This window comes from Scylla paramamosain, chromosome 6, assembly GCF_035594125.1.
Source record: "Scylla paramamosain isolate STU-SP2022 chromosome 6, ASM3559412v1, whole genome shotgun sequence".
Lineage (NCBI taxonomy): Eukaryota > Metazoa > Arthropoda > Malacostraca > Decapoda > Portunidae > Scylla > Scylla paramamosain.
The window spans coordinates 24,338,348-24,360,771 of record NC_087156.1 but is presented as its reverse complement, the minus strand read 5'-3'; the positions used below and the strand labels follow the sequence as shown (position 1 = coordinate 24,360,771).

General features: G+C 42.0%; 1 protein-coding gene across 1 annotated transcript in view; it reads left to right on the top strand.

Annotated features, from left to right (window-relative positions):
* The window catches only part of LOC135101053 (tetratricopeptide repeat protein 7B-like), a 60,478-nt gene that overhangs the window by 34,411 nt on the left and 3,643 nt on the right, over nt 1-22,424 (top strand). The window contains exons 6-13 of the mRNA XM_064004627.1: nt 7,699-7,831; nt 8,177-8,295; nt 8,860-8,989; nt 9,105-9,252; nt 18,179-18,367; nt 21,083-21,261; nt 21,604-21,796; nt 22,160-22,397. Coding sequence (XP_063860697.1) covers nt 7,699-7,831; nt 8,177-8,295; nt 8,860-8,989; nt 9,105-9,252; nt 18,179-18,367; nt 21,083-21,261; nt 21,604-21,796; nt 22,160-22,397 — 1,329 coding nt within the window. The remainder of the gene's footprint in view (nt 1-7,698; nt 7,832-8,176; nt 8,296-8,859; nt 8,990-9,104; nt 9,253-18,178; nt 18,368-21,082; nt 21,262-21,603; nt 21,797-22,159; nt 22,398-22,424) is intronic.

The window sequence follows — 22,424 nt, the reverse complement described above, 5'->3', positions numbered from 1 at the left end:
GCGGTGTGTTTCGTAACTCCAGCAGCCCGCGGTCGAAGTCCTCGGTGAGCGTGCCAGAAGGGACCGTCTTCATCACCAGCTGCTTCACCGACTTAACTGCTGCCTCAGCGTGGCCGTTGCTCTGGGGGTAATGCGGCGAAGAAACCTCGTGCCGCACGCCCCAGCGACGCAGAAAGTCTTGAAAGTCGCGGCTGGTAAATTGCGGGCCCCCATCAGTCCGAAGTCGCACAGGTACACCAAGGTCTCGAAAGAACCTCCTGAAGAAGGCGATGGTGGCGGAGGCGGTGGTGTCAGACCCACACAAAGCCACCACAGGCCACCCCGAGAGCCTGTCTGCGTACACGAGGAAGGACTTCCCCGCCGTGCTGAAAAAGTCTGCAGACACACACTCGAACGGCCTGGAAGGCACTTCCTCAGTCATCACGGGCTCCCGCTGCTGGCTTGGCTGCAACACCTGGCACGGCTTGCACGCCCTTACTACGTTGGTGATGTCTGAGTTGATCCCGGGCCACCACACTATCTGACGCGCACGGCGCTTCGTGGCCTCCACTCCGCGGTGGCTGTCATGAAGCCGCGCCAAGACCTCACGTCGAAGGGTGGAGGGAACCACAATGCGGGGCCCGAGAAGAACAAGCTCGTCGTCGTGGTAGAGGTTGTGACGCTCCTTCCAGTAGGGCCGTAAGGCAGGGTCTAGGCTGTCGTGGGTAGAGGGGAAGCCTCGGGTTACGCACTCAAGTAGTCTGGTGTAGATCACATCCTCTCGAGCTGCTGTGCGTATCCCGTCCAGCACCAGGTCTCCTGTAGGCGATCTGGCATCCAGTGTAGCAGCACGAATAGCTACCACGACACGGACGTGTGCGTAGGCCTCTTTCCCAAGCGCCACGTCCTCAGGAGACGGCTTGTCCACCGGTGCACGGGATAGGGCGTCGGGAATGGCGAGAGACTTACCCTTACGCCACTCTGCCGTGAAAACATACCCAATGATCTTTTCTTTCAGGCGTTGCAGTTGAGGGTTGTCGATGGCGTCGAGCGTATACGAGTTGAGGATGGGAACGAGGGGCCTGTGGTCTGTCACGATGGTGAAGCGAGGCAGACCTAGTAGGTAATACCGGCACTTAGCTATGGCCCAGACCACAGCTACGAGCTCCAGCTCGATAGTTGCATACCTCGTCTCCACGTCTGCTAGAAAGCGCGACCTGCACTGCACCAGACGCCACTGACCGTCTCCGTGGTCCTGTAGAAGGGCGTAACCCACGCCATACAGGCGCGAAGCGTCCGTCTGCAACACAGTGGGGAGGGACGGGTCGAAGTGTGCGAGCACTGGCGGTCGCGAGAGTGCCATCTTCACCTTCTCAAAGGCCAAGTCGTGGTCCGGAGTCCATGTGAAGGCTCGGCGGGGGCTCAAGAGAAGACGCAGGGGCTCTGCTGACGCAGCAATCTGTGGCGTGAACTCTGCTAGTTGGTTTGCCAGGCCTAAGAATGAGCGCATGTCCGTCACATTTGCCGGCTTGGGAAAGTCGGCAATTGCGCGCACCTTCTCTTCGTCGGCAGCAATGCCCTCCCTTGACAGCTTGAACCCACAGAACGTCACGTCTGGAGCCGCTAACACAAACTTCTCCGCGTTGATGGTGATGCCGTGGGTGCGGCACCGCACCAGGACCTCGTAGACACGCCGAATGTGTGTTTCGTAGTCCTCGTCCCAAAGCAGAATGTCGTCTACCACTTTGGCACACTGCTGCACGCCGTCGAGCGCCGCATCACCACGGCGGCAGAACTCGTCGCCCGTGGCCACGAAACCCATTGGTCCTCGACAAAACCGGAAGCGGCCATACGGGGTGATAAAGGTGGTGAGGTGCTGGTCCTGCTCCGCCAGTGGTATCTGCCAATACCCATACAGAGCGTCCAGCGTGGAGAAGAATCGTGCCCCTGGTCCAACACGGCGCACGGCAGCGTGGGGTGTAGGAGAGGGGTGTGCGGGGCGTAACACCTGCTTGTTTAGCCCCGTGAGGTCCACAGTTATCCTTACACTTCCTTTGGGCTTGGCCACGGTCACGAGGGGATGGCACCACTGGGACGGGTGATCGCCGGCGGGTACTATGATGCCCTGTCTCACCATGGCCTCTAACTCCTCCTTGACTGCGTCCTGCCAGGCGAGAGGAATGAGTCGCGGCGTATTTACCGCGAAGAGCTTGGCGTCATCCTTCAGGTATATACGCATCGGAGGGCCACACATCTCCCTCAGCTCGGATCCATGACGAAAGTCATCCTTAGTCGTCAGCACGTCAGGGAACTCTCGCAGGAAAAACGCTTTGGCCTCCGCAGATGAAGCAGAGGGTAGGGGAAGTCGTGGCGTGAGTGGCGGCTGGAGGGATGAGGTGCGAGGCTGCGGCGCGGCGGGCGGCGGCGGGCCAAGAGTAGAGACTTGCCTCACCTGCCCTTCCCCCTCCTGCCGCCGGTCTCCTCGCACTCCGATCTGCCGTGGATAGTCTTGGGGAATGATCCTCAGCTGCTTCGTGTGGCCGTACGAGAGGAGCGGCTTGGGCAGACCCCTCATCACGATTATCCGGCCTTGGATGGTGGTGTCCCCATACGTCATAGTGGCGTATAACGACCCGAGAATCCGACAGGCCATTGACGTCCCGTCGGGGTTGTTCAGTCCCAACTCTGGGTAGGGTTGCAGGTCGTCAGCCAACAGGCCAAGTGCCCGAAGAAGCTCGTCACCCATGACTGTCGTGTCCGCTCCCGTGTCTGGCACGCACTCGACCCAGCCTGACCTGCCACATGCTTCCACCTGAAGCTTTATGGTCGGGGACGTGGGGCCGACCAGTGGCGCGTTGTCCACCGCTCGTGCGTGGGCGGTATGGGCAGTGCCGCCGGAGGGCGGGGCAGCGCCGCGCTGGTGCCCCGTTACGGACAACACTTTGCCGCACCTTACACGGTCACTCGGCGGTTTCTTGGCACTTGTGAGCGGTTTTGAGCAGCAACACTTTGCGAAACGACCCATTTTGTTACATAAACGACACCGTTCACCAATCGCTATGCACTTGTCCTTGGAGTGCGGCCCATAACCACAGTTACCGCACTTTGCGTTAGTCGGCTTCGAACCACTAGAATGACCGTTTGCCTTGGGCGATTCCTTTTTCAGACAGTCCCCTTTCCAACAGTCCTTTTTCTTTTTCTTATACGCCGACACTGCACATGTGGAAGACTGGAGTGGCCTGAGTTCGTGTGACGTGGTTTCGGCGGCCTCGCGGGACTTGCACACTGTCAACACCTTCTCCAGTGTGGCGTCAGACGGCGTTTCCAACAAGCGCTGCCTCGTTTCCTCGTCTCTGACGCCCATCAACACTGCGTGTTTCATTTGCGTCTCTACACAGGCAGGGTTGTGGGCCTTACACAAGTCGATCTCGTCCGAAGCGTCCTTCAGCCGCACGTAGAAGTCGTTAAACTTCTCTCCTTCGGCCTGTCTACACTGGAAGAAGGATAGGCGCCTCAGTGCCTCATTTCGTTGCCCTTTCACATGCTCGTGAAGGCGCTCCAGCACTTCAGTCAGGCTCAAGGTCGAGCCCGGGGGTACGCCCAAGCTAACCTCGAGCGTGCGCCTCAGTTCGGACGAGAGGCAGGCCCGCAACTGTATGAGCTGCTTGGGCTGCGGCTGTTTCTGCAGGTCCACCATCACCGCATAGTCCTCCCACTGCTGTCTCCATTCCTTGAAGGCCTGCAGCGTAGCGTCCTGTGAGAGCGGGGGAGGCGGAACGACGGTCGCTTTGGGGACAGGCGTGGACTGCATCGGGAGCATGGTTGAGGGCGGGTTGGCGAGGCTGTCACTAACGGCGCCGGGTGTGCCTGCCTGCTGTGAAGGCTGCGTTCCAAGCGTAGCAACAAGCTGATTGAAGCGCTGCTCCTCGGCCTGGCGCCTCGTTTCGTCCTCCCGTCGTCTCTGTTCACACTCGTCACGGAACAGTTGCAGCATTTGAAGGAGCGCGTCTTGAGAGACTCCAGTTGCCTGCTCCTGCCCCATAGCCGAGGGCGTGGACGAAGCTGGCGAGATGGGTGCCGGATCTTGTTGCCTCCTGGTTTTAGGCTTAGTCATGGCGCCGGCACACTGAAGGCTCCTCCGGGAGACGCACCGCACACCAGCGGCTAGTTGGGGCACCTTCACGCTGTCCCGCTGCCAGGTCCTTGTGAGTTGCACTACTCACTGCGCCATGTATCCTTCTTGTAGGTTCTCGGGCAACATAAAGTCACAAGTTCCCAGTGCTTTTAATGTGTAGACAGGTACAAGTACGTATGTGCGAGCCGGTGGCGGCGTGGTACAGAACTCAATGATTAATACAGAGCAAGGGGCGAAGTAAACACTAGTGAAACAGTGAAGCATGAAACCAATACAAACTATGAACCCTAACCAATACAGTGAAGCCCCGTAACAATGAAGCATTCATACTTCACACACTCTCATGCCCACGCTCTTGAATCTTCCAAGTTTTCCACCATCTGTCAATGACCGCAGAGTCACTCTCAAACTAAATTTACCTGTGCTGTATACCTCTCATCTAACTCCTCTGACTATAAGAAATTCTTTGACTACTTAACTTCTAAAGTGGAGCACATTCTGACTCTTCCCTTTTGCAGAGATCTCAATTCTTGGAGACTTCAACATTCACCACCAGCTTTGGCTTTCCTTTCCCTTCACTGATCATCCTGGTGAACTAGCCTTTAACTTTGCTATCCTCCATGACATAGAACAACTGGTGCACACACCCTACTTGTATTCCTGACAGTCTTGGGGATATGCCTAACATTCTTGACCTTTTCCTAACCTCTAATCCTTCTGCTTATGCTGTTACCCTATCTTCTCCATTGGGCTCCTCCTGTCATAATCTCATATCTGTATCTTGTCCTATCACTCCAATTCCTCCTCAGGATCCCACGAAGCAGAGATGCCTCTGGTATTCATCTTTCCCTCCTTTTTTTCAACCTGATGGCACTACTGCCATCTCATCTATTTCTAAAGCTGAACTCTTTACTCAAAACTTTGCTAAAGACTACCTTGGATGATTCAGGGTTTGTTCCTCCCTCTCCTCCACCCTCTGACTACTTCATGCTACTTATTAAAATCCTTCACAATGATGTTTTCCATGCCCTCACTGGCTTATACCCTCAGAAGGCTTATGGACCTGATGGGGTCCCTCCTATCGTTCTCCTATTGTGCTTCCGTGCATGCACCTTGCCTAGTCAAACTCTTTCAACTCTGTCAATATCTACCTTTCCTTCTTGCTGGAAGTTTGCCTACATTTCAACCTGTTCTTAAAAAGGATGTCTGTTCTAATCCCTCAAACTACCATCCTATTGCTTTAATTTCCTGCCTATCCAAAGTTTTTGAATCTATCCTCTACAGGAAGATTCTTAAGCATGTATCTCTTCTATCTAATCACCAGTATGGGTTCTGTCAGGGCTACTGTACTGGTGATCTGGCTTTCCTTACTGAGTCTTGGTCGTCCTCTTTTAAGGATTTTGGTGAAACTTTTACTGTTGCCTTAGACATATCAGAAGCTTTCAACAGAGTCTGGCACAAAGCTTTGATTTCCAAACTATCCTCCTACGGCTTCTATCCTTCTCTCTGTAACTACATCTCAAGTTTCCTTTCTGACCGTTTTATTGCTGCTATGGTAGATGTTCACTGTTCTTCTCCTAAATCTATTAAAAGTGGTGTTCCTCAGGGTTCTGTCACTCACTCTCTTGCTGTTATTCATTAATGATCTAAACCAGACTTCTTGCCCTATCCACTCCTATACTGATGATACCACCCTGCGCTTTTCCACGTCTTTTCATCAACATCTAACCCTTCAGAAAGTAAACAGTTCACCCAGTTAAGCCACAGAACGTTTGACTTCTGATCTCCCTAAAATTTCTGATTGGAGGAGAGCAAACTTAGTATTGTTCCATGCCTCTAAAACTCAATTCCTTCATCTATCAACTCAACACAACCTTCCAGACAACCATCCTCTCTTCTTCAATAGCACTCAACTGCCCCCCTCTTCTACACTGAACATCCTTGGTCTGTTCTTTACTTATAATCTAAACTGGAAACTTCACATCTCATCTCTAGCTAAAACAGCTTCTATGAAGTTAGGTATTCTGAGCCATCTCCACCAGTTTTTCTCACCCCTAGCTACTAACTCTGTACAGGAACCTTATTCATTCATGTAGGGAGTATGCTTCACATGTATGGGAGAGTTCCACTCATACTGCTTTTTTAGACAGGAGAATCAAAAGCTTTTCGTCTTAACTCTCTCCTTTAATTGACTGTCTTCAGCCTCTTTCTCATCTCTACAATTTTGCTTCTCTTGCTATCTTCTGCTATTTTCATGCCAACTGCTCTTCTGATCTTTCTAACTGCATGCCTTCCCTCCTCCCACGTGCTCACTGCACAAGACTTTCTTCTTTCTCTCACCCCTATTCTGTCCACCTCGCTAATGCAAGAGTTAACCAGCATTCTCAATCATTCATCCCTTTCTCTGGTAAACTCTGGAACTCCCTGCCTGCTTCTGTATTTCCTTCTTTCTCTGACTTGAACTCTTTCAAGAGGGAAGTTTCAAGACATTTATCCCCTGTTTTTTTTATTATTCTATCTGACATCTTTATGGGAACTGGCATTAAGTGGGCCCTCCTTTTTATTAATTTTTTTTTTTTTGCCCTTGGCCATTGGTCCTCTTACACACACACACACACACACACACACACACACACTACAATTTTTTTTACATAACTTTATGATGAAACAAAATTTTTCCACAAAACATCCTTGTAAAATAGGGGTGTGGCTTATGCAGAGGTGCCTTTTAACATACTGGCAAATATGGTAGTTCATATGAGGGATAATATTCTGAATTTATATTTTCCTCCCTCTTTGTAGTTAATGTGAGTTCATTTTGTCATTTCCTCTTTTCAAATAATCTTTTAATGCATTATAGTAGGACAGCCTTGGTCTACAACTGCAAGCACAATCATTTCAATTTGTTGCAAACATTTTTGAAAAATAAAGGATAATCAGATATGTGGTTAATTTTAGGTCAGTTACATGCAATAAAAATTTATGGTCTGTTTTTTGTTAGGGTCCTTTTGTTTGCTGGCATTGTTGAAGGGGAGTATTAGCACACTTATTAGTATCTACAGGAACACCACTGACCTCATGTCACCCCCCCCCCCACACACAAATCATACAGATTCCTGTTTGAGTAAGAGTTATCATTTACTGATGTGGTATTATGAGCCTGCTGACAAGACTATCTACTGCATTCTGTTTTCCACCTCCAATCATCCATGTACATGTCAATGAATACCTCTCATTCTCCCACTCACTGTCCCATACAAGTGTTTCATTCTCTGCAGTCCAGTGCTTCTTGAACACTATCTCTTTCTGTTTTTTTTTTAGCAAATTTTTCCTTGACATAAAATGTAAGTCCTTCTCAATCCCATAAAGATAGGGTTTAATTCTTCTCCACTCATGTTTCATAGGGAGAAAAATCCCCTTGATGATATTCAGCCTTTTGCCCTTTCTTCATTAAGTTGCTTCTCATAACCAATAAGGAATAATGGAGAGGCATGTCTTGTCATTTGAGGAATAATATATGTATATGATTAATATGTGAGTGTGAAAATAAAACTTGAAACATTGAGGCAGCCTTTCCCTTTTAGGATCTACCTCTCCTTTACCTCCCAATGGCCTGGAGAACAAGAAGATTGGTGTCATTCTTGAGACTGCTCTCCAGCGTGCTCCCATTCTGTACATGAAGGCAGGACAGCTGGATAAAGCAATCACCAGATACAGGTGATGGTCACAGGTTTTTACTATATTTCCTTCTTTTCAGACAAAAATAATGAATGACATATTGATATTATTACTGTTTTGCTGAAATATGCTTTTTAGTATCATTTATTATTGCCAGTAACATTGTGTAAATAGAAGCATATAAAGCTTCAGAACATCATCCATTCATTTTACAAACTGAACTGGGAAAAAGAGTCACATAAACCACATTAAATTCTGCACCATACAGACAAAAAAAATAAATAAATAAATGCAATTTAATCCTCCTCACACATTTCTTACTTCATTCATTGTAAGTTTCACTTTTACTGATTTGCATAAGTTACATTCTAACCTCACTTTCAGGAGCATGCTATGTGCTGTGGAATCAACAGCTACCCAACATCTAAGGCTGACTTTGGCTCGGCAACTGGCTGAGGTTCTGCTAAGGGGTTGCTCTGAGCATGCCTACAAGGCACCTACAGGTAAAAGGATGGAACTTATGGGTCATGTCCACATACAGCAGGCTACCAAACAGCATGAAATCTACTTGTGTGATTCACTAATAGCATAAGTTACAATATATTCATACAAAAATTGTGTGAGTAAAGGGGCTTCATGCTTAGCAGCCCAAGTAGTCTGGAGAAATCTCGTTAAGCTTGAAATTCAATAAGCAGAGAATACTTTGCCTTTGGAGGAAAAGACAGATTATAGTCCCAAGGATGTTTGCTGTTTTCTCCTTACAAGTAGTTTTAACTTCTGAAAGTCATGTCATAGTAAAAGCAATCCATATGTATAACCAACTATAAATACAAAAAGGCAACATAAACTCACCATTACAGAGTCTGGAGTGCTGCTTACTATAACAGGCTTGAAGTGGTGGGTGGGCACCATTACTAGTTAGTAGTGTACTCTGTTCACAAGCAAGAGAAGCCAAGAACTCTTATTTTTCTCTGTTCACAAGCAAGAGAAGGCAAGGACTCTTATTCTTTCTAGTTTAAACCTACTGACTTTTTATTTATATTCTATATTCCTTATACTTTTTTCAGAGGAAAAGAGCAAAAGCAGTTCCAGCATCAAGTCTGTAGAGAGCCCATGGAAGCCCCTCAACTATTCTGGCACTAACCTGTTTATACCAAAGAACATCAATGAAGAGATCATTCTGCTACTCCTCATTAGGTTAGAAGATTTTTCTTCTTTCTTTTGATTGTTCATTTTTCTTGTTTCATGACCTTACTTTTTTTTTTTTATTGCCAGACTATCTTCAGTGACATTTTCCTCTGTTTTCATATAGTGAAGCCATGGCAGTGAGAGAAGCAGTCCTCAGTCAGTCTCCAGAGTTCAAGAATGCCAGAGTTCATGCCTTTGACAATGCTACTGCTGTCTATGACCTGCTATGTATATCTCTGGCCAGAAGAAAGCAATATAGTATCCTTATTGAGGTCAGTATCATATGAGAAGCTAGGTACTTAATTAAGTAGTACACACACACTCAATACATATAAAACACACACACACACACACACACACACACACACACACATGCACACACACACACACACACACACACACACACACACACTGTCATGGCAGACAGAGAAGTCAATGCAAACAGGCGCTCCTAAAAATCCAGCCATCTACGTTGCTGAGAGCTGCCCTAGTGAAAATACAGAGGTGAGAGTTCACACTGGTTCTACTAATTGCTGTCCCATCTCTAAAAGTATTTTGTAGGAAGCAGTTAAATTGTTATAATGAGTGGTGAAGAGGGGGCTACTTCAGTTCCCACTATGTTGTTTACACCAATGACAGAGGGATTTCTTGGGATTTGGGGAAGAGGACTGAAGGGTCAGGGAAGCAATGATGAGAAGGAGAATTATCACACTGGAAACTGGAATGAAGGATAGATATGACAAGATGGAGAAGATGGTTGAAACTTTGATCACTGAGAATGGGGTGTGGAAAGGTGCATACAACGATCTACATAAAAAACTAACATTATATGAAAAGAAAGCAATGGAATGTGAAGGCAAAGTGGAAGAGTTAAATGTAAAACAGGAAAATTGGAAGAAAGAACAAGAGGAGGAAAAGATCGATTTTAGGAAAATTGTGGAGGAACAAAGGCAAATGACAAAGCTAACAGAAAAAGTTCAAGTAATAAAACAGAAAGAAAACTTGGTGAGACACTGTGGATAAGAAAAAAACTTGTGGTATTTGGCCTGGAGGAAGAGTGTACACCTCAGTGGACTGAAAGAGAAAAGAAGAAAAAGATATGTGTGGAAAAATTAGTGGGGACATTACAAGAAGAAAAAGAGCTAACTGGAGAGATCAAAGAAATTAAAAGATTGGGTAGATATGTTTAGGGTGGACAGCATCCTATGAAAATAAGGTTTAGGTCACAAATGGCAGTTGAAGAAACACCGAGTAAATCCTGGAAACTGGCCAAGGTGGAAAAATACAAACAAGTGTGGATAAAAAAAGGTAGAACCAGAGAAGAGAGAGATACTATAAATGAACTAAGAAAAAAAAGCAAATGAAAAAAACGGAAAACTATGAGAGGTGGAGAAAAACAGTTCTTTTGGAGGATTATGAACATGAGGTTGAGAAAGTGGTACAGGAGGGAAGTAAATGCGGAAGGGGAAGACTAAAAGTAGCATACACGAACATAAATGGACTAATGTCGGCAATGTTGGAACTAGAAAACTATTTAAAAGAGGAGAAACCGGATATCATGGGAGTTGTTGAGACTAAATTGGCAAGTGAAGGGGATATATTAAATATTGGTGAAGGGAAATACAACCTCTGGATGAGAAATAGAAAGAATAAATGGGGAGGAGGTGTGATGCTTCTAGTTAGGAAGGATTTATTAGTGAAATCTGTCATATGGGGTGGAGGAGGCAGAAGTATTGAAAATAAGCTTAAGACAGAATATGGGAAGATACTGTAACATTGTGGTGACATACATTCTCCCCTATTCCAACTCTTGGAGAGAGGATGAATATAAGAAAATGCTTGAGAACACAAGGACATGTTTGGCAGAGCTGCTTGAGGAAACTGACGATATACTCCTGATGGGGGACTTTAACTGTAAAAAGATATCTTGGGAGAATTGGACCACAGAAGGCAGTGAGTCATCATGGGGGGAACAAGCTACTAGACCTGGCTATTGAAAATTTCCTGACACATTGAGTTACAGATGACACAAGATTTAGGGGAAATGAAGCACCTTCAAGGCTCGATCTAATTTTCACCAAGGAACAAGAAATAGTAGAAGACCTTAAATACATAAACCCAATAGGAAAAAGTGATCATGTGCTGATTCAGTTCACAGTTATGGATAATAACCTCAGTATAAGGAAAGAGGACCACAGAAGAGAATGGCTAAGCTACAGCAAGACTAACTTTGGACAACTTAGGAAGTATTTCAGTGAAGTGAATTGGAACATAGTTATTCAAAAGGAAGACATAGAGGAAAAGTGGACAGCTTTCCTGGAGATTTATAATAAGGAAATTGAGAAATGGGTACCCAAAAGATCTACAGAGAACCTTTTCAAAAAGCATTGGTACAGCAGATGTGCAACAGCTAGATTGGAGAGAGAAAAAGCATGGAACAAGTGGAAGAAAAACAAGAGACTGGACCTGTGGAACAATTATATAAGGAAGAGGAACGAATATGTCAAAACTCGCAGAGATGAGCAGAAAATTTTTCAAAGGAATGTTGTGGAGAAATGTAAAGACCAACCAAAATTATTTTATAAATTCATTAATGGAAAATTAAAGAGTAAAGATGAAATAAGTACAGTAAAAGCTGGAGAAGAGACAGTGGATCACCCAGAAGAGGTAGCTGAAGTGTTTAACAGATACTTCCACTCTGTGTTTACTAAGGAAAATGATTTCAGAGGTGAGAGGACAGCGTTAGAAAAAGGGACTGACCTAAAGGAGATTAAAATATCAGTAGATGAAGTAAAGAATATGTTGGAAGACCTGGATGTAAGGAAAGCAATGGGTCCTGATGGTGTCTCCAGTTGGATTTTAAAAGAGTGTAGTTCACAGTTAGTCACAGCATTGCACAATATGATTAGCACTACCCTGGTAAAAGGTAGTGCCCATAGACTGGAAACGGGCGGATTAAACCCAATCCACAAGACCGGAAGTAAGGAAGATCCATTAAATTATAGACCTGTATCACTCACAAGTTTGGTGGCGAAGATTTGTGAAAAGATTATCAAGAACAGATGGGTGAAATACCTAGAAGACAACAAGGTGATAACAGAGAAACAGTTTGGTTTCGGAAAAGGAAGATCTTGTGTTACAAATGTGATCAGTTTCTACTCAAGAGTAATAGATGTAGTGCAAGAGAGAGATTGATGAGCCAACTGCATATACTTAGATATGAGAAAAGCATCTGATAAAATTCCACACAGAAGACTAATATGGAAATTGGAAAAAATTGGAGGACTTGGTGGATCACTGTTAAAGTGGATGACTTTTTGACAAACAGAGAAATGAGAACAGTAATTAAAGGCAGCATGTCAAACTGGAGAACAGTAATAAGTGGAGTCCCACAAGGTGGGACACCACCTATTATGTTCACAGTTTATGTAAATGATATGACAGAAGGTGTAGAAAGTTACATAAACCTTTTCGCTGATGACGCTAAGATTATGAGGAAAGTAACAAATGAAGAGGATTGCAATGCTTTAAATCAGGACTTAATTGAGATTAATAAATGGTCATTGAGGTGTAATGTGGAGTTTTAATGCTAAAAAATGTAATGTGATGAGGTTTGCAAAAAGTGTGAAAAGGGAATGAGGAAATCTCTAAAAGATCAGAAGAAAAAGACCTAGGAGTAATTATTACTGATAATTTATCATTTGGGAAGCACATAAACAAAATTATAGGAGAAACATATAATCTGCTGAGAAACATCAAGATAGCATTCTCCTATATTGATGAAGATAAAAAACTGATAACAACGATGATACGTCCGAGATTGAAGTATGCAGCATTACTGTGGTCGCCAAGTTTGAAAAAGGATACAAGAAAGTTAGAAGGAATCCAGCGAGCTGCAACTAAAATCCCTGCAAGCTTAAGAGAGTATAGTTTTGAGGAAAGATTGAAGAGATTGGGCCTGACTGCACTAGAAAAAAAGGAGGGAAAGAGGTGATTTGATAGCAATATATAGAATATTGGAAGGAATGGAAAAGTTGGACAGAAAAGACCTCTTGATACCAGATACAAGAGACACAAGAGGACATGGAAGGAAATTGAAAAGGAGTGTTTGCAGAAGAGACATCAAGAAACATAGCTTCCTACACAGAAGTATAACAGTGTGGAATGAACTTAAGGATGAGACTGTGTGTGCAAAGACAATTCATAAATTTAAAGAAAATCTAGATAAAAGTCGATATGGAGATGGGACAGCACGAGCCTAGTGTGGCTCATGTCCTGTATTTCACAACTAGGTAAATACACACACACACACACACACACACACACACACACACACACACACACACACACACACACACACACACACACACACACACACACACACACAGTGAAAAAGATATACAGGTAGGCAGGTTAAATGCAAGATTATGGAAATTAGAAGAAGAGAATGAAAAGATAAGAGAGGAAATAAGAGGATTGGTGACATTAGTCAGAGGATGGAAAGGAGATAAGGAGAGGGGACTTAAAGACATGAACGATATTGTTGAAGAGCTGGAAGAGTTGAAAGGAAGGGAGTTAAAAAGAGAAAGGGAAAACAAGAAACTGAGAGAGGAAGTGGAAAAGATAGTGGATTTAAATGTAAAGTACAGTGAAGAAATACAAGAACTCAAAAAAGAAAATGGAAAGTTAAGGAGCATGGTGGAGAAGAAAGAAATTAGGATAGATGAAGGCAAAATCCAGAGTGAAGTAAAAGGCTTAGTTGAAAAGGAAGTGAAAAGTTGGAAAGAAGAGAGAGAACAAGAGAAGATAGATATGACAGAAATAATAAGAAAACAGCAAGAAGAACATGATAAAGAGATGGCGAAAAAAGTAGTGAAAATCATTAAGGAAAAAGATAACATAGTAAGGGATACGGTACAAAAAAAGATGTGCCTGATGGTGTTTGGGGATAAAGAGAAGACCATATCAAATAAAGTTCTAAGAGAAAGAGAAGAATTACAAAGAGCAGAAGAAATCATTGGGAAAATTGTAGAAGAAGGAGATGAAACGGATATACAAATAGAAGAAGTGTACAGGATTGGGAAATATTCAGAAGGGGGAAACGTCCCATGAAAATAAGACTTAATACCCAAGCGGCAGCCGAACACATCTTGAGAAGAACGAGTTTGCTAAGAAAGATAGAGGGTATGAAGGATATATATATAAGAAGAGAAATGAATAAGGAGGAAAGAAACAAGGTGAAAGAGTTAAAAGAGGAGGCCAAGACAAAAAATGAAGAGAGAACACAGGAACAGGCAGAAAGGTATATATGGAGAGTGATAGACATGAAAATGAGGAAATGGTGGTTAAAGAATGCAGGTCAAGAAGTAAGACAACAAAGAGAGAACACAAAAGAAATGGGTCCACAATAAATAAAATTAAAGTTATGTATACAAACATAGATGGATTAGTGTCCAGCCTAAGGGAACTAAGAGATTATTTACATGAAAAGAAACCAGAAGTGGCATGCATTACGGAAACAAAACTAACAAGGGAGATTAATGTTGAATTTGAAGAAGAAGGATATAACACATGGAGAAGAGACAGAAAGAATAAGGGAGGAGGAGGAGTGATGATTCTAGTAAGAAAAAACATCTTGATAGAAACAGTGGAATATGGTGAAGGGAGGTCAGAAACATTGAGTGTGGAGATCAAGATCCAAGGACAAGAAAGCAGAAAAATTATTGTTGCATACATGCCTCCAAAGACCAACACTTGGGGGACTGATGATTATAAGCACATGCAAAGCAACTTCATAAAAAGTATAGATGACATGCTAAAGATAAGAAACAAGGTGTTACTAGTAGGAGATTTTAATAGCAAAGAGATAAACTGGGGGGAGATGGAGGTGACAGGGATTGCCAGTACATGGAGTGAAGAATTTTTACAGACTATGATGGTAAACACGATGGATCAATGGGTGAAAGAAAATATTAGGTACAGAGGGGAAGATGAATCATCACTACTAGACTTGGTTTTTACAAAAAAGCCAGAAAATGAACCAAGTATAGAATATTTGTGTCCAGTGGGAAAAAGTGATCATGTGAAGATGGAGGTAGAGATCAAAGAAGTGCCAAAATTCAATGAGGAATATAAAAATGAGAGAAAAAATTATGCTAAGGCAGACTTTACAGGGTTAAAGAAATTCTACGGAGAGCTTGATTGGAATAATTTATTAAGTGGTATGGAGGTGCAGAAAAAATATGAAGTGTTTTTAAGCAAATTTAGAGAAGGTGTTGAAAGATATGTGCCAAGATATAAGGTAAAAGAAAATAAGAAAGTGTGGTTTAATGCAAAGTGTGCAGAGGCAAAAAAGAAGAAGGAGAGGGAATGGAAAAAAATGAGGAAACAATGGAATAAAATAAATAGAGAAGAATACAGGACAGCTAGAAATGATTATGTTAAAATAAGAAGAGAAGAAGAAAGAAATTTTGAAAGAGATGTAGTTGGAAAGTGTAAAGAAGAACCCAAACTTTTCTATAGATATGTAAATGGAAAAATAAAGCATAGAGATACCATTACAAAGCTGAAGAAAAATGGAGAAATTTATGAAACCACACAAGAGATGGCTGAGATACTGAATAAAACCTTTAAGTCTGTATTTACAAGAGAAACTGTCTTTGAATCGCTGGGAGATGAGGAACAACAGAAAGGAATAGAAAACATACAAGTGGAAAGAAAAGAAATTAAAAGACTACTAGAAGAGCTAGATACTAGGAAGGCAATGGGACCAGACGAAGTAAATGGATGGATATTGAAAGAATGTAGAGAGGAATTGGATGAACCAATATGGGAGATAATTAACAGTTCTTTGAAGGAGGGAAAAGTACCAAAGGAATGGAAGAGAGCAAATATAGTACCGTTATACAAAGCAGGTAATAAAATGGAACCACTGAATTACAGACCAGTCTCACTTACGAGTATTGTAAGTAAACTCTGTGAAATAGTCATTAAAAACAGATGGGTGCAATATCTTGAACAGGAAAATATAATAACAGAAAAACAATTCGGTTTCTGGAAAGAGAGATCTTGCGTAACAAACTTACTGAGCTTTTATACAAGAGTAATAGATAAACTACAAGAGAGAGATGGTTGGGTTGATGCAGTCTATTTAGATCTGAAAAAAGCTTTTGATACAGTTCCACATAAAAGTCTCATATGGAAAGTGGAGCATCGAGGAGGGCTAAAAGGAAAAATACTTAAGTGGATGAAGGATTATCTCCAAGGTAGGTAAATGAGCACAGTAATCAGAGATAATAAATCAAGTTGGTGCGAAGTAACAAGTGGAGTACCACAAGGGTCTGTGTTGGCACCTATAATGTTTCAGGTCTATATAAATGATATGACGGTGGGTTTAAATAGCTACATTAACATGTTTGCAGATGATGCAAAATTGATGAAAGTAATAAAGAACCAAGAGGATTGTGAGGAACTACAGAGGGATATTGATAGAATTTATGAATGGAGTAAACGATGGAAATTAGAATTCAATATAAAGAAGTGCCATTTAATGGAGATGGGAAGAAGTAAAAGGAGACCTTCATGGGAGTATAAGATGGGAGGAATCACAATACCAAAGAGCAAAGAAGAAAAAGACTTGGGAGTAATAATTCAAGACACACTATCATCAGAAAAACACATCAATGGAATATTTGGCTCTACATATAATTTGCTAGCAAATATCAGGGTGGCATTTGATTACCTAGACAAAGAAATGATGAAGAAAATCATAACACACATGATACGCCCCAAACTGGAATATGCAGCAGTGGTATGGTCTCCACACAAGAAGAAAGATATAAGGAAATTGGAAAGAATACAAAGAACAGCTACAAAAATTATACCTGAATTGGAAGACCTAAGTTACAAGGAAAGACTGGAAGAAATTGGATTACCAACACTGCAAGAAAGAAGGGAAAGAGGAGACCTGATAACAATGTTCTAATTAGTAAATGACATGGAGAAGATAGACAGAGATGACCTAGTTGTAAAAGTGGAGGAAGGAGATAGACGCACAAGGGGACATATGAAGAAATTAAAGAAGAGTCATTGTTTGGGAGATATTAAGAAATACAGCTTTCCGCATCGAACAGTTGAAATATGGAATAACTTAAAAGAAGAGGTGGTTGCAGCAAAGAGTGTGCACATGTTTAAAGAGAGATTGGACAAATTCAGGAATGGAGGCAGGACTAATTGAGCTTTGGCTCGGACCCTGTACTATACAACTAGGTAAATACAACTAGGTAAATACACACACACACACACACACACACACACACACACACACACACACTAAAACAATATCAGGCTTTTAGATCCTGTAATCCCTCTAAATATTCTGCCCATTTCTTCCTTACAGCATCCTTCTGAATCATCATCCTCTCATCATCTGTTCACACAGTGTGTTCTTGCCCTTTCCACTCACATCCCTTCAACTGCTTTTAAAACATTTTCTTGTTCACCTGAAAAATTTGTTTCAACCTCTTATCCTACTTCTCATTCATACTCACTTAAATATAACTCCAACTCTGTTTACTTGATTATTGTCTTGATATCTTTCATGAAACACTTCATCCTATCTGTGCATCTACACTTTATATGCCTGCTCTCTTCAGCTATAGTACAGCTTACTGCCTCTTTCCATTCTCCCTACTTCACACCATAAACCTCATCTGCAAGCTTCATTACAACACTCTTTAATAGATACCATTCTTCCTTCATATCACAATTTCTTCTGTATTTCACTCACATTCAAACTTTTGATTCTTGAGTTTTCACTTTTCCCCAATTCACTCACACTTTCCTTCCCACTTATTTATAACTTGCCTTGTATTCATCCACTTTTTTCCTTCTCTCAAATTTTCCTTTATTCAGGTAGGTAGTGGTCAGATATGCCTCTACCACTCCTTTGCAGAAAAAAGTATGCCAAGATGGTAAACATTGGATAGTCACTGCTTTATTAGCCAATAGTGCATGTTTTCCAAGAATGTAAGTATCTCACCTTGCATATTACATCATCATATGTGTATACCTTATCACAAAAGAGCTAATACTGTGTAATACATAGACCTCTGAATGTAATTATGTATTTATCATTCATTGTCTTTCTAATGTACATTCTATTATAGTAACTTTTTGTTTTTGTTCATGTCTTATTAGGTTTTTGAGCGAGCTATGAAATTCTCTCACGAGGAGAGTCATGTTTGGCAACAGTTTGGACTGGCACTTGCATGTGGCCGCAAGGACTCTCGGGCCCTATTGGTGCTGCAGGAGGTGCACCGTCTGCTGCCCAACGAGCCTCATTATTGCTTGCTGGCTGCCAGAGTGGCCTTTCAACAGCTAGGAAAGGTGAGATTCACTATGTATTCTGAATCACCAGCAACTTGTTTCCATTTACAAACTGAGAATGCCCCAAAAGCCTGAGGATGTGTGCCGTCCAGAAATAACTAAAAAAAAAAAAAAAAAAATGACACACACACACACACACACACACACACACACACACACACACACACACACACACACACACACACACACACACACACACCACTGGAAGAATAGCCTCCTTTCCTCCTTATCCAAACATTCTCTTTTTTGCTTGTTCAAGTGTTCTGCCTGTACTATAGTCCCAACACTCTAAAACCAAGTTTGGTTGGGGGTCATTGAGGGGATTCCCCTGTCTGCAGCATGGCCATACTTCTTAAATCAGCAATGCAGAATTTCTGTGATGTATGTAAAAGAAATCACAGGTAGGTAAATATATACCACCACTTCAATTTAAAGTAAATATTTTAGTATATCAAAGAAAAACAAACTTAATATGCATAAAGTACTTTTACAACAACAAAGAAATGTGGCATACTTATACAGAGCCTAACAGTGTCAGGCCATCGTTCACCAACTAAAGTAGAGGAATCATGGCAATGCTGCAGATAGGAAAATCCCAGGCTTGACCCCACCCAAACCTTGGTTTTAGAGTGGTGGGACTATAACACCTCTTTCACTCTTGTACTTCTTTACCTCATCTTCCAACCTCAAGTGACATTGCTCTCTATTAACACTCATTTCACTCGTATATTTACTCTTCACTCTTCATCCTCTTAATGAGTAAATTATCTCAATGTTTTCTTTTCATCTATTCCACCACTTCACATTTCACTCCATTTTCACAGGTGCATTTCCTCGTACATACTTTCATTATTTTCACTGTTCCATCCTATCACTCCACATGTCCCTTTTTTAGATAAATAATATCCACAAAATTCAGTTTTGACAAGAGAATACTATTCCTTAAACCTCTCTTTATATCCCTGGACTCAATTTCCTTCTTCATAATGTTTGCAAGTGATCATGTGATATACCAGCCTTTCACAGCCCTCTCTCATATTGCTCGATCCATATTACCATGTTCATTTCCCCCATGCATGCTACTATGTCTACAGTATCATATTTACATTATACTGTGTCCAGACAGTTAAACTCCTCACCTTCTTTAATCTTTGTCCCCTCCCCCATAACCACCTCTCACCTGCCTGTACCTGGCACACTCACATTATAAGCTCTGCTAAGGCAACACATCTCCACATCTCAGAAACTATCATTTCACTTTTCACCCCACTTGTATTCAATTTCCATCCCACACACACATCATAGAACTGATCCATCAATCTCTGATGTCTCATTTCACTCTCTATCAGCAACACAGTCACATTACCAAAATCATATTTAAAATCAGTGCATAGTGGCAGAGGAAAAAAAGGGAGAACTGCCACAAGAAAATAGACATTATGGCACTGATACTCGTAATGAAGGGCCACAGTTCTTTCTTTCACTGCATGTTTTGCTATGATTATCTCTGCTTTATTATTTAGGTGGTGGAGAGTGAGTGCCAGCTTTTTTTTTTATTTTATACCATTTATTCTTTGGGAGGTAGTGAGGCAGAAGGTGGCTGGAGAAGGAAAGAGTACATAGCAGTTGCAGTAAAGGGAGCAATAGGATGGAGAGAAAGGAAAGGGATATAAAGCAAAAATTCATTAGAGGGAGGGAGATTGACCTCTTATCAGGTGGAGCTGTTGTCTTAGTAATGAAAGTGAGGGAGAAGGTAAACAAGCGAGAATAGATGAGAATGCGATGGGAAGCGAGAATAGATGAGTCATGGTAAAGAGAAGGTTATATTGATATACTTTTAGGTGTGGAGATAAATTTTAGGAGGTTAAGTAGCTAGGTGAAGTAGGCAATAAATAATACCAAAAACATGTAAATATAATGTGTTTATCTTTTGTTGGAGGAAGTAGGGAAACAGTTTCCCATAAGAAAAACATCTAAGATAAGAGAAAATCCAAGTTAAGATAGTAAAAGTAATACTTGCTTCACCTGACAATGGATAGTTGTTAGGTCAGTCTCTGGTGGTTCATAAGAACCCTTTAACACAACATCACTGGTGACACCACCATTGCCCACCACCAGTGGCTGCCACCTGTTACCCAATTGTGAAAAGGTCGAGTAACTGCAAGCAAAAAGTAACTGCATGCCATCATGGTGACCTCATATGAAAGGCTCTATTGCAAACTGTGGGAGGTAACTAGTGGCAGCCACTAGTGGCATCGTGTGGAAGGGGCCTAAGTAGCAGTACTGTATGGTGACACACCACACAGTACTGCTACTTTCATGAAACATGGATCATCTACGTTGTTTGATATTGTGAGTTCATTAATTTTGAATGAAGTACATATCACCCAAGTAATTTTATTGATACACTTGACTCCACACATATTCCTTAGACACCTCTTATCCAGTATATCCTGTCTCCTCTTCTCTTCTGTCCCCATGTTTTGTTCTCATACAGTGCACTTATCCCTCTTACAACCCTTTTTTTTGTATTCATTCATAGTGATTTACATCTGCACTCTTTTTCTCCTTCATATATTTACTCATTATTTATTTCAGAGGCAGCAAAATCTGCAAGATACTATTCATACTTTTGCCAGTGTGTGAATATTAGTAGATATTCTGGCTCTCCATCATGCCATTGTATTGTTTGAATGTCTACGAATTGCTTTTCAGATTGAGGAAGGATTAGAGTGGGTTGACAAGGCCCTCAAATGTGTAGATGAGAGAATGAGTGTCCTATCTGCACGCTGCCACCTCTACAATGGTCTTGGGCACACACTGATGGCATATCAAACACATCGCCACTCAAATTCCCAGTCACTCAGAACAAAGTCCTTGGAGTCTTTTCTAAGGTAATGAAATCAACTTTTTTGATAAACGTTATTTTCTACACAACAAAAAAAGTGTAGGTTTGCCTGCTTTCCATTCTAATCGAACTACAAAATCTCTTTTCCTCAACTTTAATATTCTTTGTTCTCTTACAGCATTTATGGATTATTATAAATGCAGTAGTATAAAAGAAAAGTCTTGCACTTACTCCATGACTGGTCAGAAATATAAAATTTATACCTTCCTGTTTGCAAGATTCATTTACTATCAAGTACACTACCAGGGTACGTACCAAAAATCTTAGGTCTGAGTAGGTAACAGAAATAATGTACATATTATCACACTATAACCTTTTTTCCTCGTAGAGCTCAACAGTTAGATCCCAGTGACCACCTGGTAGAGTATTATCTGGCCTTCCACTATGCTCAAGAATATCATGTTGTAGAGGCCACACACCACGTCAAGCAGGCTCTCTTCCTCCGCTCGGAACACCTCCACTCACTTCATCTTCTCATTCTTTTACTTTCCACCAAGAAAGAATATGAACATGCCTTAGAGGTGAGGAATGATTTTTTCAGAGTACACTGCAGCCTGAAGATAATATTTCATTCTTTGTGTGCATACAGGTGAATCTCAATTACTTAATGTTTGATTTGTGAATTTTCAAAGTTAATAAAGTAATTTTGTCTTTTGTTCCAACTTATAAATACAACTTACAAATAGGAATTTAAAAAAAACTATAAAAATATTGAAAATACATTAAGTGGAAAAATTCAAAAGCTATATTTTGTTTGTGTTTTTTATATTTGATTCTTAAATATTTTCAAGAAAGCAACAAATTTAAAAATTAAGATGAGATGATAATTTACACATTACTTTGTACATTAATTTTTTTCCATTGAAACTTGTCTTCCATGGCAGCTTGCAGAGGCAGCTTTGGCAGAATACCCTGAAAATCTGCACTTGATGTATGTGCGGGCCAGCCTGGAGGAAGTGGTGTATGGTGGAGAGGTGGCCCTACACACTGCCCGCCAAATGTTCACACTGTGGCAGAAACTGTACAAGGAACAGCTGATGACTGATATAAGTGATGTTCAGTCACAGCATCATGCAAATCATGACACACACAGCATGTTCAACATGTCAGATAAAGACACAGGTATGATTTATACCAGTAGTCATTTTC